A 15344-nucleotide genomic window follows, 5' to 3' on the forward strand; every position below is an offset into this window, starting at 1 on the left:
AATATGATACAAGATCTTTGCATTTATTAAAATTACTAACATGCATAAACAATTTTTCGCCAAGTATAAATATAAAATGATGAGGTTAGAGAAGGGGTTCTCAACTCTGGCCCTCGACGTCTGCTTTCCTGCAGAGTTTAGCTCCAACCTTGACCAAACTCACATGTTTATTAATCCTGAAGACATTGATTAGCTTGTTCAGGTGTGTTTGATTAGGGCTGGAGCAAAACTCTGCAGGAAAGTGGACCTGGGGCCAGGGTTGAGAACCCCTGCGTTAGAGGAACAGATTCATCCTGACTTCATAAGATGGCAAGTGGTCACACATGGTTCATGCTGGGAGATGGATACATTTATGTTGGAAATTTTAAATGGCTTGTTTGCATTATGTTGGATTCACTCAGTCTCTTTACTTGAAATAGTAGTAAACAAAATGTTATAAACTGAAGTAAACTCAAATGCTGATCAGTCGTTGTGTGTTAGTTGTTCCTGTATCTGTGCTCTTTCTCAGTGATTGTGTTGGACTGTGAGGTGGTTTAGCAGCACATTCGTAATGTAACACTGAGATGAATTATAAACATGCAAATCTCAACAATGCTGTTCTCACGTCTCAGGTCTCATTATTTACAGAAACTCAAAAAAGGCAGATTTTATAAAGTACTGATGAACAATAACCAGTGAATATACAGAAACTTATTTAAAAATCATTTTAAAATCTTACCTACCCAGACATTAGGAATGTGTGTATAAGGATGTACATTCTGGGAAACCACCTACATTGACTATGGATATTTTATCCTCATTCTGTGCATGTTTGTAGTTTTCAGGTACTCTTCCCTGTTTGTTCATCTTCTGTTTTCCATTCAATATCTAAGCTAATATGATATTCTAATAAAGAGTTTTCTCTTTTTTTGGGTCATGAGAGAGTCAAGGAGATTGTGGCTAGTTGTTCAAGGTACTTTATTAGAATGATTAATGAATCAGCAGATGCTGTTCACAAAACGTAAATTCTTTTAACATTTCTGTCAGGTTAAGAAATGTAACGAATGTTGACATAAACCTGCCCATGAGAAGTAATGTCACTCAACAGGAATTTTCAGCTAATTTTCTGTCTCAAACATAGAGATACACAAATATTGGTTTCATGTTTTATGGGAACTTGGATTTGGGGACATAGATTTGCATACTGTATATTCTACTACCCAGATAGCAGACCAACGTTGAATCAAAGTTAATGCCTTAACCAAAACGTTGATCAAAGTTGAATTTTAAGTTGATTTTTCATCAGGTTTGCACCCTGAAATAATTTTATTTCAATGATGAAAAATAGATCAACATGGTTGTAATATCAAAGTTTTTTTCAACCTTAATTAAATCACCTATTTAACATTGAATTAACGTGGAAACAATATTAAATAAATCTTGCTTTATGTATAGCCAGATTCTAATTTCAATCAGACATACAAATGTATTCATTTATAACCACACAGGAATTAACATCACATTCAGGAAAAACAAGTGGCTGTAAAAATGGCATTTCATGGTGACTAAAAAAATAGACCTGGTTTCACAGAGCTTAGGCTAAGCCACGACCAGACCTTAGTTCAATTATTTAAGTAGATTTTATAGACATGCCTTAGAAAATTGTTTATATTGAGACAACAATGGAAGTGACATTTTAAGATATGTTTTCAGTTAAAACTGCTCAGACATTTAATCTGGGACTAGATTTAAGCCTTGTCTGTGAAAGGGGTTAAGTAGTAAAAAAAAAAAAAAAAAAAAAAAAAAAAATTCTCTGTAAGAATGATTGGCGGTCTACCAATGAAAACATGTTTTCTTCCATTCCAGGAGATGATTTGCCCTTGAGCACAATGCAGAGACACATTTAAAATCATCCTGCACCCTACAGCAGTGTAAGAATCTCTGAGAAGCGGCCATATGATGTAAGTCAAATCTTTCTCTTCTCTCTTTTGGGCTCTAAACTATAGGCATATTCTCTTAGACAGTTGTAATGGGTTAAATTAAAACATACTATAATAATGGGTAGGCTTATCTTCCTTCCAATATATAATGTCTGATTTGGGAATTAATCTCAGTTTGATGAGTCTTTTCTATGAACCAGTCATAATGATTCACAAATCCAAATGAACAATTAATTAGTGAATTGGTCTGATCCATTTGCAGCTGTTTTTGAGTAAGCTATTCACTGATTCAATGATCAGATCAGTGCAAGTATCCCATTTATCAACTTATAAAACAACCTGCTGAATTGGTCATTTTTTCTCAAAACAGCCAGAATGAGTAAAATGATCCTCATAGCTGGATTGTGCAGATAATTTTACTATTGCTGAAATATGATGGTGTATGTTACTATATACATTTGAGTGAAAATTAAGATGCATATTTACGCAATATTCTACAGCATAACACATGCATGTATGATCTTAAGCACATGCAGTAGAAATAAAGTATGGCCTGGAATTGTATATTGAATATTGGCAGTTTTCAAATTTGATTGAATTTTTTTAATAAGGGTTTTAAAAAAGAGATATTCCAGACTTAAATCGGTTTAAATTCATCTCTCTCTAATTACAGATATCGATGTTCTGGTGTTATCTCTTACTTCCTCATCATGATATTGTCTCCAGTTTTACAACTTCGGCTGGTGTTCATATCTGTCATGGCACTGAGTAAGATTTTGTTTATCATCAGTTTATTTTTCAGACTTATTGTGACAAGGGTTATAATAATGTAATTGTATATGTAAATATAGTATAGAGTATCAACTTTCAGAGGAACAATACAATGCAATGGGCAGCATATGGTCGGCATGTTGGATTTCTTATAAAAGAGAGTTAATAGACACTTCTGGTTTCGCCTGACACCAGAGAGAGCCGGAGAAAGCTAAAAAAGATCTTTTATAGATGTTTATAGGATCTGTTATATCACTTAAAATACTCCCAAGATCTTTATTATTTCATGAGCCAGTGGCATTTGATACACACGCATCATGGTACACATACACAATGTCTTGTTCCCCCACCAATTATGCCTACTTTAAATATACAGATATGTAAATATAACTACATTAAAATAAACAAAGCAAATTGTGTTAAAAAAAAAAAAAAAAAGGTAACATATTATATACAGATCCATCAGTGGCTATGAATCCACAAATTTTATTTTTTTATGAAATATTTTGTTTCATGAAAATGTATTATACAATATGTTTTAAAATGTATTGCATGCCATTTATCAACACAAGCCATCCAACATTTCTTAATATGATATTCTAAAATCAATCTGTCTTACTACAGTGTGTCTCAAACAAGTGTCTCACAGCAGCCACTGAGTGAACGCACGGAGTAACATTATAACATCATTTTCAACACATTCATATGTATCTAATATGATAAACAGAGCTGTGTTACCTCATACTCATGACCGGAAAAGCGTTTGCGGCACCGGCGACTGTGGCATAATAAAAGTTTCCCTGCTCATGAGGCGTGTGTTGCTCCAGCTCCTCGTTCAGCTCCCACAACACCTGCTCCTGCTCTGCTTCATACTATAGTAATGTTAATAATCGCATCCATGAACATGATTTCTTCCCAAGTCCTGTCCCTATTCTTTTGCACCGGCTGTGAAGTGAAGACCACGTCTCAAGATTCCACGTTCAAACTTGGCGTCATCAAGCTACGTCTTTTGAATAGGCCTCTAGCGACCTCTAGCGGACAGAAATCTTATACATGTTCCAATCACTTTCATGGCCACAGGTCTATAAAATCTAGCACCTAGGCATGCAGACTGCTTTTACAAACATTTGTAAAAGAATGAGTCGCTCTCAGGAGCTCAGTGAATTCAGGCGTGGTACTGTGATAAGTCCATTCATGAAATTTCCTCACCACTAAATATTCAACGGTTAACTGTTAGTGGTATGATAACAAAGTGGAAGCAATTGGGAATGTAACCCATCCAAAGTAGCAGGAAAAGGATAACTTAAGTGATGGGTGCAGTTATGGTTGTGGCCTGTAGGTGCGCAGGTGAGCAGTCTCAAGAGAGCAGAGTACAGCATTCAGCATTGTGAGATTGCTGTTTTGAATCCTCCTATGAAAAGTTTATTTCTGTTGTGTATTTCACAAAATATTATGTTTTTTTCTGTTAAATTCATCTAATTTACGTTGTATTAAAAAAAAGGTTACGTGATATGCTCTGAGGAAACAGAGTGATGTTCAGTGATGTTGTGAGGCGTTATTTTATTGAAAAGATGTTGAAAATGCCATTGTATAAGTGCTTTCTGCTTGGTCACACAAACAAAATGTCACACAATTTATGTTTATACTGCTTTATTCATCAGTATTTCTGCACGAAACTGAGTTTATGAGGGATTTTACATTTAAAAACTCAAGTTTAACGTGAAACCAACCTGTTATGTGTTAATATGAGGAGAAAATAATTGTTCATGGTACAACAGAGTGAAAATCATTTTAATAGATGCAGATCTGTAAAGAAGAGTTCTTGTAACTTTGTAAGAGTTCAGTGTTTGAAACTGATTACAATATGTATGTGCAGATTGTTTTTTTCCCTTTCCCTTTCCCTGTGGTCTTCGACGCCACAAGGTTGTTGAATCGAAGATGGCGAGCCAGTGAAACTCCGGAGAAGAAATATCTCAAGCAGTGGCGTTCTCTACGTGCTATCTTTCAGCGATTTCTAGGATCTTCAGTCTTCACGGAGCCCTGGAACTTTTGTGAACCTTGAGAAAACCTATATGAGGAGAAAAACTTAGATAAAAACTTTTGATCATATTCACTACCCGGGTAGCTATTGACGAAAAGGCTATTTTTCTTATTTTTCTGGTTTTCTTTTATGGGCCCAAATTTTATTTTGTTTATTTACTATTATTGAACTAAAATTGTATTTTCCTTTTACTTAATCAAAATTGCACTTTCATATTCTGAAAGGGAATAGTGCAATAAAACTGCATTTGTTAAATATTACTTGTTGTTGTTGTGACTCACAAATACTGCCTCCTAGAGCCTAGGCCTTGGATTTCAGTGGTTCTAATATCGTTTAGCAGGAATTGAGTGGAATCGCTACAGGAACAGCAGCAACTCAGCCACAAAATGGTAGGCCACGTAAAATCAGAGCAGGGTCAACTCATGCTGAGGCACACAGTGTGCAGAAGTCGCCAACTTTCTGCAGAGTCAATAGCTGCAGACCTCCAAACTTTGTGTGGTCTTCAGATTAGCTCGTGAGAACAGGCGTAGAGAGCTTCATGGAATGGGTTTCCATGGCTGAGCAGCTGCATCCAAGCCTTACATCACCAAGTGCAAAGCAAAGTGTTGGATGCAGTGGTGTAAAGCACACCGCCACTGGACTCTAGAGCAGTGGAGACGTGTTCGCTGGAGTGATGAATCAAGCTTCTCTGTCTGGCAATCCGATGGATGAGTCTGGGTTTGGCAGTTGCCAAGTGAACGGTACTTGCCTGAATGCATTGTGCCAAGTGGAGGGGGGATTATGGTGTGGAGTTGTTTTTCAGGGGTGGGGCTTGGCCCCTTAGTTCCAGTGAAAGGAACTCTTAATGTTTCAGCATACCAAGACATTTTGGACAATTTCATGCTCCCAACTTTGTGGGAACAGTTTGGGGATGGCCCCTTCCTGTTCCAACATGACTGCGCACCAGTGCACAAAGCAAGGTCCATAAAGACATGGATGAGTGAGTTTGGAGTGGAGAAACTTGGCTGGCCTGCACAGAGTCCTGACCTCAACCTGACAGAACACCTTTGGGATGAATTAGAGTGGAGACTGTGAGCCAGGCCTTCTCACCAACATCACTGTCTGACCTCACAAATGTGCTTCTAGAAGAATGGTTAAAATTCACATAAACACACTCCTAAACCTTGTGGAAAGCCTTCCCAAAAGAGTTGAAGCTGTAATAGCTGCAAAGAGTTGGCCAACTCCATATTAAACCCTACGGATTAAGAATGGGATGTCATCAAAGCTGCGCACACACTTAACGATTGTAAGGCCGATTATGAATGTAAATTGATACTTATGACTGATGGCGCTCAAACGCGTCCAGTCAGAGTCAGTTGCATTCAGTCTGCGATTACAGTCGGTGTTCAAATTCCATGTATAAGTATTTAAATCTGCTTCAGTCACAGGAAACAATCGCTTGTATGTTGAGCACAGTCTTAGAATGTTTTAGCTAGTCGTTAAATGTGTGCCCGGCTTAAAGTTCATGTGCATGTAAAGGCAGGCGTCCCAAATCTTTTGGCAATATAGTGTATATTAAAATAGAAAACAAATCACAGTATTATTGTTTTGCCTATTTTTGATCAAATAAATTCAACCTTGGTGAACCTAAACATAAAGATTTGTATTAATCCTTTTGAAGAGCAATAGGCCTACATCATATCAAAATGAACAATAATTTAAAAACAAAACCAGAATAGATATAAGTCCTCAAAAACCTTTATACAGGTTTATTTCAGTTGTTACAAGCAGTGATAATAAAACAAAACTAATAAAACACTGAGTTTTAAACCATCGCAGGGTACAAAGGAAGAGCACGAGGAGCTGAGCTCATTGCAGATGATAGCTGAAGGTTGTTATGCTGTTACACAAAGTGTCTGTCATTCAGAATATAGTGACCGTTATGTAATAATCCACTAATAATGTGCTGAGATACAATGTGAACTAGTTGTGAACTAAAAACTCATTAATATTCATGCAGCCTATGCTCCGCTTTTGGAAACCCAAAATCTCAGAAACCGAAAATCTTGTAACCCCGGGCAAGTCTCTCTTTCGCTTTTCAGTTGCGTCATGGCGATAAATGACAGGTGCACTAAGCCCTGCCTTTTCAACAGCAAGTATAGCAAATCATGGATCAAGTCATGCTTGAAATACTGTTGGCTATTTACACAAGTGATTCACTATGTTCTGCCACAACTTATTGCTCTTTTTTCTTCAATAGCCATTACAACATTTGCAGCAGCAGCAACAGCAGGTAATTACAGACCTTTAATTAATGGTGTAAATTCATATAAAAATTCAAGTAAAATCATTCACATCTTCATCAAAGTCTGTAATGGACTTCACATATTTAAAATGTGATTAAAGGGGTAGTTCACCCAAAAAAAAAAGAAAGAAAATAATCTAATCAATTACTCTCTTGGTGTTCCAAACACTGTAAGACCTTCGTTCGTCTTTGGAACACAAATTAAGATATTTTTGTTGAAATCTGATGGCTCAGTGAGGCCTCCATAGGGAGCAATGACATTTCCTCTCTCAAGATCCATTAATGTACTAAAAACAAATTTAAATCCGTTCATGTGAGTACAGTGGTTCAGTATTAATATTATAAAGCAACAAGAATATTTTTGGTCAGCCTAAAAACAAAATAACGACTTAATTGATATAGTTATGGTCGATTTCAAAACACTGCTTCATGAAGCTTCGTGCATTATGAGTCTTTTGTGTCAAATCGGTGATTGGGATTGCGTGTCAAACTACCAAACTGCTGAAATCACGTGAGTTTGACGCTCCAAACCACTGATTCGACAGTTTGGTGGTTTGACACGTGATCCGAATCACTGATTCGACACAAAAGATTCATAATGATTATAATGTGCCACTGTACTCACATGAACTGATTTAAGTATGTTTTATTACGACATAATAAAAGTTCCACTGCTCTCCAGCAGTGTGTTGTGATCGTCTCTCATTAGCACATGCCACAAGTGTATAATATGAAAATACTTATTTATTATTTTCACAGACCCCTGTTATAACTACACTGTGCTGGATGATCCACGGAGAGCCACCAGCAATCAACATTCCTCTCAAGTAATGTGTGACGCTTGGGTCAGCTGGAGCGGCTGGTATCGTCTCTTCATTCAGGGTCAGAGCGCTCAGATGCCAGACACATGTGTTGGTCTGTATCACTGTGGCACTTCTGTATCACTGTGGCTGAATGGAGGACATCCAAAAGTTGAGGATGGAGTGGTCACTCGAGGTGTCTGTGGTTCCTTGACCAATAACTGCTGCTATTTCCAATCCAATCCCATTAAAGTCAAAGCCTGTCCTGGCAATTACTACGTCTATGAGTTTGTGAAGCCAAATGTCTGTAATTCAGCATACTGCGCAGGTAAATATAGTTTGCATTTATCCATGAATGTGTTTGTGTAATGTATTACATATATGAGATTGTTAGACCATCTGTCTGTTTTTTGCATACTGGTGAGGTAAAAACATTAACATGTGCCTTTTGTACTTACAGTATATAATTTATATTTCTATCGGTTTATTAATTAAAATTCATTATTTGTTTGTTTATTTATTTTGTTTTTTGCAGAAGTTAGAAACATTACCTTCCGTACTCCCGCTCCAATCACAACTTTGACAGATAAATTACTGACTGCTGAAGTTTTGATGATCATTCAGTAGGGTGTGTTTGTGTCTGTAGGTACAGGCTGTAGATAAAACAGTGTTTGAAATTTAATATTCATGTCATTTGGTAACACTTTCGGGTCCAATTCTCATTACTAACTAGGTGCTTATTATGTTTGTAGCAGCACATTAGTTTTGAAAACAGTGAATAACTAGCCTGTAAATTAAAGTCTTTAAAATGTGAAAATAGATATTTCCCATGTAATATTTTGTATGAATATTTATGCATGAATTTAAAACATGTAATTCAACAATTCTAAGCAAGTATTTTATGTTTCTTTTAGTTCATGTCTATCAGAGGTGTCAAGTAACGAAGTACAAATACTTCGTTACCTTACTTAAGTAGAAATTTTGGGTATCTGTACTTTACTGGAGTAATTATTTTTCATAAAAAACGACCAAACAAACGCCGATTAAACATGTTCAGTCTAGTAAAAACAGACTCCGACCAACGCCAACTGGGGTATCACACCTATCCAACAAACTCCAAAGACGAGTTTGTTGGCGTTTGTCGGTGCGGTGTGAACTGAAACAGCTGAAAACTACCCGCATCTGGCGGGTGTTAATGTCAAGCCCTGATTGTTACCAAGCCTGCCCTGGGTACACCAAAACTACCCGCATTTTTCTTGTCCGTTGCCCTCACAGATTCCTGCAGTTGAGCTTGGATGTACATTTACATTCCAATAAAGGTTATTAATGCCTCTGAAGTTTGACTTTTTGCACCATTACAATACTTATAGGCAACTAGTCATCATGTCTTCCACTCCATGAAACACGTTAATGCTCAGTAGTAAACATATATGGTGCTTTAATGTATTTGCATTGTACTAAAATGCGTTCATTTTCAATGGGCATATATGTGGCTGAAACGGGAAGCCTAGTGCATCCCAAATTTTTCAACATTAACATTTTAATATAACATAGTCATTATGGCCTTTAGAAAAATGTTTTTTTTTTAGGAGGTGGAGTGCACAATAGGCCCCTCTGGCGCGGCCTAAGCTTTTGTCCTTAATGGCATTTTTTTTCCCTACATTACTTTTACTTTTATACTTTAAGTAGTTTTGAAACCAGTACTTTTACACTTTTACTTGAGTAAAAAGCTTGAGCTGATACTTCTACAGAAGTATTTCTAAACCCTATATCTATACTTCTACTTGAGTAATGAATGTGAATACTTTTGACACCTGTGATGTCTATTAACTTTGAGCTTGTCTATATGTTTATATATGAGTGTACTCGTAAGAGATCAACTATTAGCAGATACACACATTAAATTTACAAAGTCTTTCTTTTCCAAGAAAAAGAATCAAAGCTTTTAATGATTCACCCTACACTGAGGGACAAGCTCTTCAACAAGTAGAACATACATAACACATGAACAAAACAGTGCTTGTCAAGTGAGTTCATGAGGTATTTAATGGCATTTGTATTTCTGTTCATTCTTTCAGAAACCACCACATTGGCAACCACTACAGGTAATAATAATATAACTCTCAAAAGGTAATAACCATGAAAGACTCATCATACGCCTGTGCAACAGTTTTTTATACTTTATGTAAGTGTTTCATAATTTAATGCTGTTTTAAGAAACATCACCAAACATTCCAGAAACATCAACTACAGAGCCGTGGACAAGTAATAACTGATTATTCATGATTCATGAATCTCAAATCATCCTCCTCACTGTGTGAGGGGCCAGTCTAGACACACTTCCTCTTCCAGGCCAATTGTTAACATCTCTATATTATTTAAACTTCTTAATTATTGCCCTGATAGTGGAAATTGTCATTTTCAAAGTTTTTATTTTCTTCCTAATTTTCTCAACAATATTTTGTCACACATCATTGCGGTATTGCTTGCTCTGTGCATTGTGATCTGTATTATGATGCAACCGTGCTTGAAGTGGGCCGGTATGAACAGGTAATACCAGCACTTTGATTGGGAATATACTTAGTTTTGCTTTTATAGGAAGGTGTGTAGTGATTATTTGTGATTATTATTGATTATTTCACATCAACACTTACACCAGTCAGCCACTAGAGGCCACAATCATCCCAATAATAATCAAACTCACACATGACATAAAAAAAGCATGAGCCTCATAAATCAGTGTGAAATGTAAACAAAAATGTCAGAATTTTTTTTCTCTTGGCAGCACCAGGAATATTCTACCCGTTCGGCTCAGCAGCAGGAGACACGAGAAACGCTGCTGCTGATGATGGAAGCTCCTCAGTTATTCCACTGTTGAGTCCATTTCTGTTCTTTGGCCGCAGATACCAGCAGATTTATGTAAGAATTTGATTCCATCTTGATTCTAAGATGGAACTCACATGTATCCTGTGGCTGATTTTGACAATATTTCTCACGTTTCAGGTGAATAATAATGGACATCTCACATTCAACCAATCTTCATCACAGTTTGTTCCCTACTCTTTTCCTGCTAATGGAAGCCAAGATATAATTGCTGGTCTCTGGACCAACCTTGACAACCGTGCAAGAGGAGTGATTTCATATAATCAGTACACTAATGGAAGTGTTCTCACACGCGCCACTCTGGATATAAACAATCATTTCCCAAATCTGACCTTAAACGCTTCCTGGGTCTTTGTTGCAACGTGGGATAAAGTTGCTTACTATCCCAATACCAGCACAGTAAGAGTGATATACTTCTGAAATGTGACTGTTTTTAATGTTTATCTTCAGTTCAGTTTTTTTTTCAATTTAGAATACACATTAGTACATAAAAAGTGTCAAAAAATATAATAAATTAAAACACTACAAATAACAAGGTTGGTCAGTAATGCTCATAAAAAAGAAGAAAAGATGAACAGTGAATAATAAGTTTAAAGTCTTTTTTTGTTAAAAATCTTTTTCTGTTATCTTTTCAGGAAACATCGTTTCAGGTGGTGTTAATTTCAGGCAGTAATTTTTCATTTATTCTGATGAATTATGGTGATATTGCTGTAACGGGATATCCTGTGGAGGTAAACGAATCAGAATTTTTACTCTACATCAGTGGTTCCCAAACCTGTCCTGGAGGACGTCCAGCCCTGCATATTTTGTATGATTCCTTCATATATCACACCTGATTCAACTCATGTGCTAATTGGTAGAGACAGGAAGACCTGAAATGGGTGTGTCGGGAATAGGGAGACATACAAAATGGGCAGGGTTGGACGTCCTCCAGGACAGGTTTGGGAACCACTGGACTAGTGTATAAAGCATATGTACTCTACATAAACACTGTTTATATGAATAATGTTTAAATACTTTCAGGCTGGTTATGACACAATAAACTCCTTTGACTACTTTGTGATTCCTGGATCAAACAACGGGAGCTTGATCTCAAACCTCAAGAACTCCAGTAATGTCAATGTTCCCGGTCGATGGGCCTTCAGGGTGGACAGTGGACATAACTATAACAGTAAGAAGTCTTGTCTTTCTAGAAATAGATAACATACTTTTGTTTTTCTTTTACAAGTCAGAGTTTTGATCAATTTCATATAACCTCATGTAATGTTTTTATATGATTAATGTCACATGTGAGTATTTTATGTGTTTGTGTATTTCTCTTTAGAAAACGTCATTGGACTTCGAGTGAGATTTTCCTCAGTTTTAGATCTAACACAGAGTGGAAACACTGATGCTGTTTTACAACAAGTATGTCAAACTTACTAGGAATATTTACACAAAATACAGTGTTAATAGATGATTCATGGAATATTTGATCTGTCTGTCCATCTTTTGTTTCAGATAAAACAGGAACTGGTCAAGAATGGTTTGCCAAGCAGCATAGAGCTGAAGTTAAAATATATGCAAAAGATAACGCCTTAAATTCAGTGTCCTTCAGGAAAAGAAATGAAACTGTCCTGTTCAGTAAGAATATGACAGCAAATATCCCATTGATCATGTGAAGAATGAAAAGACCCCAATTTCCTATTAATGTGGTTTCATTTTAATGACAAAAAATAGCATTAAAGTTTTATATTAAAAAAGAGGTCCATATGACATTTTTTTCCTATGGAGATTTTTATTTTTATTTTTTTATTTTACAACAGTTTCCTTAAACTTTCCGCACTAGGTTTCTTTGCATGTTTGAGATCCACAAGTTCAGTTCAATGATCCTATTCACATAATATAACTTTCTTGTTTTTCACTAGATTACTTAACCTATTGCATAGTATTACTAAACGGAACGATTTATTACTAGTAATCTACCAGCGTAATCACCTAGTGTCAGCCATAGCCCGCTAGCCTGCTAGCTACCGTCTATTTTTTTCCTCTAAACTAACCTTCCTTGTCGATCTAATGGCTAACTGGGTGACTGTGAGGCGGCATAGTGGCAAGAACAAACACCACTCTTCCGTTCTGATTAGAACATCAAACAGGTTCTCCCCACTCAGTGACGCACCCACTGAGAATCCTGTTGAAAGTGCCCTAGTAATTGGCGATTCTATTACACGGAACGTGAAAATAGAGACACCAGCCATCATAGTCACATGTTTGCCGGGGGCCAGAGCACCTGACATCAAAGCAAATTTAAAAGTGCTGGCTAATGCTAAACGTAAATATTCTAAAATCATTATCCACGTCGGCACAAATGATGTTCGACTTCGCCAGTCGGAGATCACTAAAATTAACATTAAAGAGGTGTGTGAACTCGCAAATTCAATGTCAGCAGAAGTAATTTGTTCTGGCCCTCTTCCTGTTCATCGAGTGATGAGATAGTTAGCAGGTTATCATCACTCAATGGCTGGCTGTCTAAGTGGTGTGCGCAGAATAATATAGGTTTCATAGACAATTGGAAATGCTTTTGGGGCAGACCTGATCTGTTGAAAAGAGATGGTATTCATCCCTCCCGGGATGGTGCTGCTCTTCTATCTAGAAATTTGGCAAATAGTCTTAGAGCTGAAACATGACAAACCAGGGCCCAGATCAGGACGCAGACAAACTGGCTAAACCGACCGTCTGCTAGCCGCCTCATGTCACAGAACTCAGATAATTCACAGCACATAGAAACTCTTTCACCTAGATATTATCACATAGAGACTGTGTCTGTACCTCGAACTAGTAAATACAAAAAACTTTTTAAGGGTAAAAATTTAATTGATGTTCAAAAAATGAAAATCACAGATAAATCAGATAAACAAATGATAAAGCTTGGGTTACTGAATATTAGATCTATTTCTTCAAAAGCACTTATTGTAAATGAAATTATAGACTTGCTGTGTTTGACAGAAACCTGGCTAAAACCAGAAGATTACATCATTTTAAATGAGTCTAGCCCACAAAACTAACAGAATGCATAGCTGAGATTAAAAACTGGAAATTTCTTTTTATTAAATTCAGAAAAAACTGATATCCTAATCTTTGGACCAAAAACTTCCTCACGAAAAAACCTTGAATACTCTCTAACACTTGACGGGTGCTCCATTAAATCTTCGTCCTCAGTTAGGAACCTGGGTGTGCTCTTTGATACCAATCTTTCATTTGAAAGTCATGTTTCTAGTATTTGTAAAACCGCCTTCTTCCATCTAAAAGACCAAGAGGACGCCAGTGTACCTGTCGGCATGCCGTCTCTCAGAGTCTGTAGCTGTTGTACCTGCTCGTCTGGTGTTTGTGCTGTTTTTATTCTGCATGTTGGCGCACTGGTGTCGTGTATTCTCGTTTTCAATCCTCGTTCAACCTACCCGCGTTAGAGCATGCTCGCCTGTTACCTTGCTGCGTTCCTCTTCTAAGGAAGCGCCGCAGAAAGAGAGGTAATCGTGGTGGTGTTCGAGTGAGAGTCAGACGGACAATTGCCTCTTCCATACAATCGGCGGAGTTTCCCTTGGATACTTTAAACTTGGAGGGATTTCACTTGACGCGACGCTCATGGGATTATAGATATGTTTTTCATCAAACTCTTTCTCCGGACTTCTCTCGCTCGGCAGTTTGCTCCGCCCCTCCGCGATCACGGATTCGCCACAGAGGAGTAAACTGCTCAAATCTTCGCCAACTGGATTTTGTTCAAATGGATCTGCCCTCGTTACCTGAGTCTCATCTCAATATGGCTCTAGTAAATGCTAGGTCTGTGTGCAACAAATCTTTTATATTAAACGAATTTTCTACCAGTCATGACTTGGATATCTTATTGGGCCAGTGCTGGCGAGTCAACAGTCTTCGAGGAACTCTGTCCGCCTACCTATAGATTTATTAGTATCCCAAGGTCTGCTGGCAAGGACGGTGGGGTTGCTATGGTTTTTAAACAAACACTCAACGTGGACAGTTTCCGTTGGAGTTTACTCGTCGTTTGAGGTGCAGTGTGTCGCATTAGAATCCACTTCTTCCACTCTATTCTGTGCATTGATCGATAGGCCACCTAACCTGAACAGTGCTTTTATAAGCGACTTTTCTGAATTTGTAACTTTTATCCTGCCTTTGTATGATCGTATGTTAATTTTGGGTGACTTTAATGTACATGTATGCTGCAGCATGCCCAGGTCGACCCTTTGTTACTGAATTTTGTAATGTCTTGGATTCCTTTGGTCTTAGTCAACACATAAATCAAGCTACACATGTCCTTGGTCATACTCTCGACCTTATATTGTCATTTGGGACGCGTATTGATAATGTTAATATGGAAAAAACTTCCTTTTCTGATCACAAGCCCATTGTTTTTAATGTCTCTGCTATAAGTTCTGCTGTGTTAACTACGCCTACTGGCTACTACTCCCGTTTTATAAACTCGCTTACTGCTTCTCAGTTTAGTGAATGTTATCTAGCTAATGCTGTTGAAACATCTATCTTAAATGCTGCTGAGTCTTCCTCTGGGCCTGATGATTTGGTTACTTTATTTTATACATCTTGCTCTAACATTTTAGATGCCATTGCACCCTTCAAGCTGAAACAACGAAAGC

The 15344-nt window shown here is 37.3% G+C and overlaps 1 protein-coding gene across 1 annotated transcript; it reads left to right on the forward strand.

Annotated features, from left to right (window-relative positions):
• The first annotated feature begins 6887 nt into the window (after window positions 1–6887).
• Window positions 6888–12545, forward strand: LOC137007600 (sushi, nidogen and EGF-like domain-containing protein 1). Its single transcript, XM_067369161.1, has 9 exons — window positions 6888–7003; window positions 7775–8143; window positions 9894–9920; window positions 10601–10734; window positions 10819–11097; window positions 11334–11429; window positions 11722–11869; window positions 12023–12105; window positions 12199–12545. Exons 2-9 carry the CDS (start codon window positions 7846–7848, stop codon window positions 12277–12279), a joined length of 1146 nt encoding a protein of 381 aa, XP_067225262.1. The 5' UTR covers window positions 6888–7003; window positions 7775–7845; the 3' UTR covers window positions 12280–12545.
• The last annotated feature ends 2799 nt before the right edge of the window (window positions 12546–15344 follow it).

The sequence above is a fragment of the Chanodichthys erythropterus genome, chromosome 19 (genome assembly GCF_024489055.1).
Source record: "Chanodichthys erythropterus isolate Z2021 chromosome 19, ASM2448905v1, whole genome shotgun sequence".
In the NCBI taxonomy this organism is placed as follows: Eukaryota; Metazoa; Chordata; class Actinopteri; order Cypriniformes; family Xenocyprididae; genus Chanodichthys; species Chanodichthys erythropterus.